The sequence below is a fragment of the Octopus bimaculoides genome, chromosome 12 (assembly GCF_001194135.2).
Source record: "Octopus bimaculoides isolate UCB-OBI-ISO-001 chromosome 12, ASM119413v2, whole genome shotgun sequence".
Lineage (NCBI taxonomy): Eukaryota > Metazoa > Mollusca > Cephalopoda > Octopoda > Octopodidae > Octopus > Octopus bimaculoides.
The window spans coordinates 17,035,477-17,037,393 of record NC_068992.1 but is presented as its reverse complement, the minus strand read 5'-3'; the positions used below and the strand labels follow the sequence as shown (position 1 = coordinate 17,037,393).

General features: G+C 36.5%; 1 protein-coding gene across 3 annotated transcripts in view; it reads left to right on the top strand.

Moving 5' to 3' along the window:
- The window catches only part of LOC106870547 (chordin), a 179,843-nt gene that overhangs the window by 144,644 nt on the left and 33,282 nt on the right, over positions 1-1,917 (top strand). For all 3 annotated transcript variants that reach the window (XR_001409540.2, XM_014916669.2, XM_014916670.2), the window contains exon 13: positions 216-372. Coding sequence is in view for 2 of the 3 variants with exons in the window: in XM_014916669.2 (XP_014772155.1) it covers positions 216-372 (157 nt within the window). In the remaining variant the exon portion in view is untranslated. The remainder of the gene's footprint in view (positions 1-215; positions 373-1,917) is intronic.

Below are 1,917 nucleotides of genomic sequence, written 5' to 3'. Positions count from 1 at the left end.
TATATATATATATATATCGTATCTAGTAGGTCATGTATGAGAGAAATGAATTGACTCAGTGAATCAAATCAATTCAGAAAGGATTTATATGTGAAAAGATTTATATGGCTACAGGAGTACATCTTTTAACAAATTTGTCCTTTATAATATATCTTATTATCTAACATCTTGTCTACATTAGACACTGTTTGATTTAATATATCACTTCTTTGCAGGCCAATGGAACGTACAGAAAGCCGAAGTTAAAAGACATTCATCTCTTGCTGGATGAGAAGTTGTTCATAAAAGTATCTACAAGCAGACGGCGGAATTCAGCCCTTCGCGGTCATATCATTGAAACTCCATACCACGAACGTAGCCATCTTTTTACGGGTACTTCCTTTCTACCTTCTGATTGTTTTGTCTCCTTCTTTCTATCTTTCTCTTTTGAATATATATATATTCGTTATGTGCGATAGTATTTGTTTAAAATAGCAATCTGAGTACCATCCTGAAAGCAAGTACATATAGACACTGCACACACACGCACGCGCACACACACACACACACACACACACACACACACACACACACACACACACACACACACAAACACACACAACCACACACACACACACCACATACTCAGTGCATGTGCTTTGCTTGTTCGCCGGTTTGCTGCAGAATTTGCGCGGAGAGGACGACTCTTTCGAAGGTCTTGGTGTTAAGACACCTGAAAATTATAGAAAGGCAAGATATATATACATAGAGAATGCTAGATGCATTTTTGTGCGACTGCACTTTGTCAGGGGTATCTACTCACAGTCAACCGCAATGCAAGAAGAAATTTGTTGCCACCGATGTAGGAAAACAGTGTATTAGCATTCACTGATTTCGTAGATAGGAGTCCGGCTGAATAAAAATCGTTTACATGCAATAGAAGCAGTATTAGATTAAAATAGCAATTTGTGTACACTTCTGAATTTTTGTACTTCGTTTTTGTGAGTAAGATCAAATACCATGATAAAATGTGTCTATGGTACACGTTTCCTTTGTTAGCACAATTTTTTTTAGCAAGTTATTTCGTATTGCATTAAGGCAAAACGGTTTGAAAAGGAGCAACTTAGAAAAGAGGTAAGAAGGAAGGGTAATGAATGAACCCGAAACCTCAGATAAAGAAACAGTTTGACACGCTCATTGGCAATAGGAAATGAAGAAAATATATAAAGAAACATATAAGAAAAATATAGACATGGCAAGACGGGTATATCTGTTTTGGCTTCTCGTTAAACGTCCTGAAATGTGAATAAAGATTGAACCTACTATCTCAAGTTACCTCTATTTTTGCCTTTAGAAGAAGGCAGCTTTTAGTAAAAGCCGGCTCAACTGACGATAGTAGCAAGACGGGAATCTGATATTCCATTATTTTGGTGGGGATCAAAGGCAAAAATAATGAGGAGAGACCGAATACGAATACGTAGCCGGGAATGTAATAACGAAAATTAGCATACAGTTTATTTTTAAAAAGAAGCTTGGAGAATGAGAGAAAAGGGAAAGAGGCAGAGAGAAAGAGTGTTTTTGTGTGTTGAGGTGGAGTCGTAGATGATCCAATTGATTGGTAGTCGGTCTGCAAACTGAAAGATTCTCGGATCATATTTCATCTAAAGCCTGTTAATTAACTGTTCGTGTTCAAAATAAAATCTTATTGTTAATAAGTAAAATGCGAATGCTAAAACAATAAGAAATGAAAGCATATCATTATAAGCCCTCACTCACCTGCGGGATTAACCTACTGGGACACAATGTAATGAAGGAACAGCACTGTGGTCGCTCCGCGCGACCAGCGGGAAATAACAGTTTTTCGTAAAACAAATCTTGTGAAAGAAAACCCTATATTGGACATATATATATATATATATATATATATATATATATATA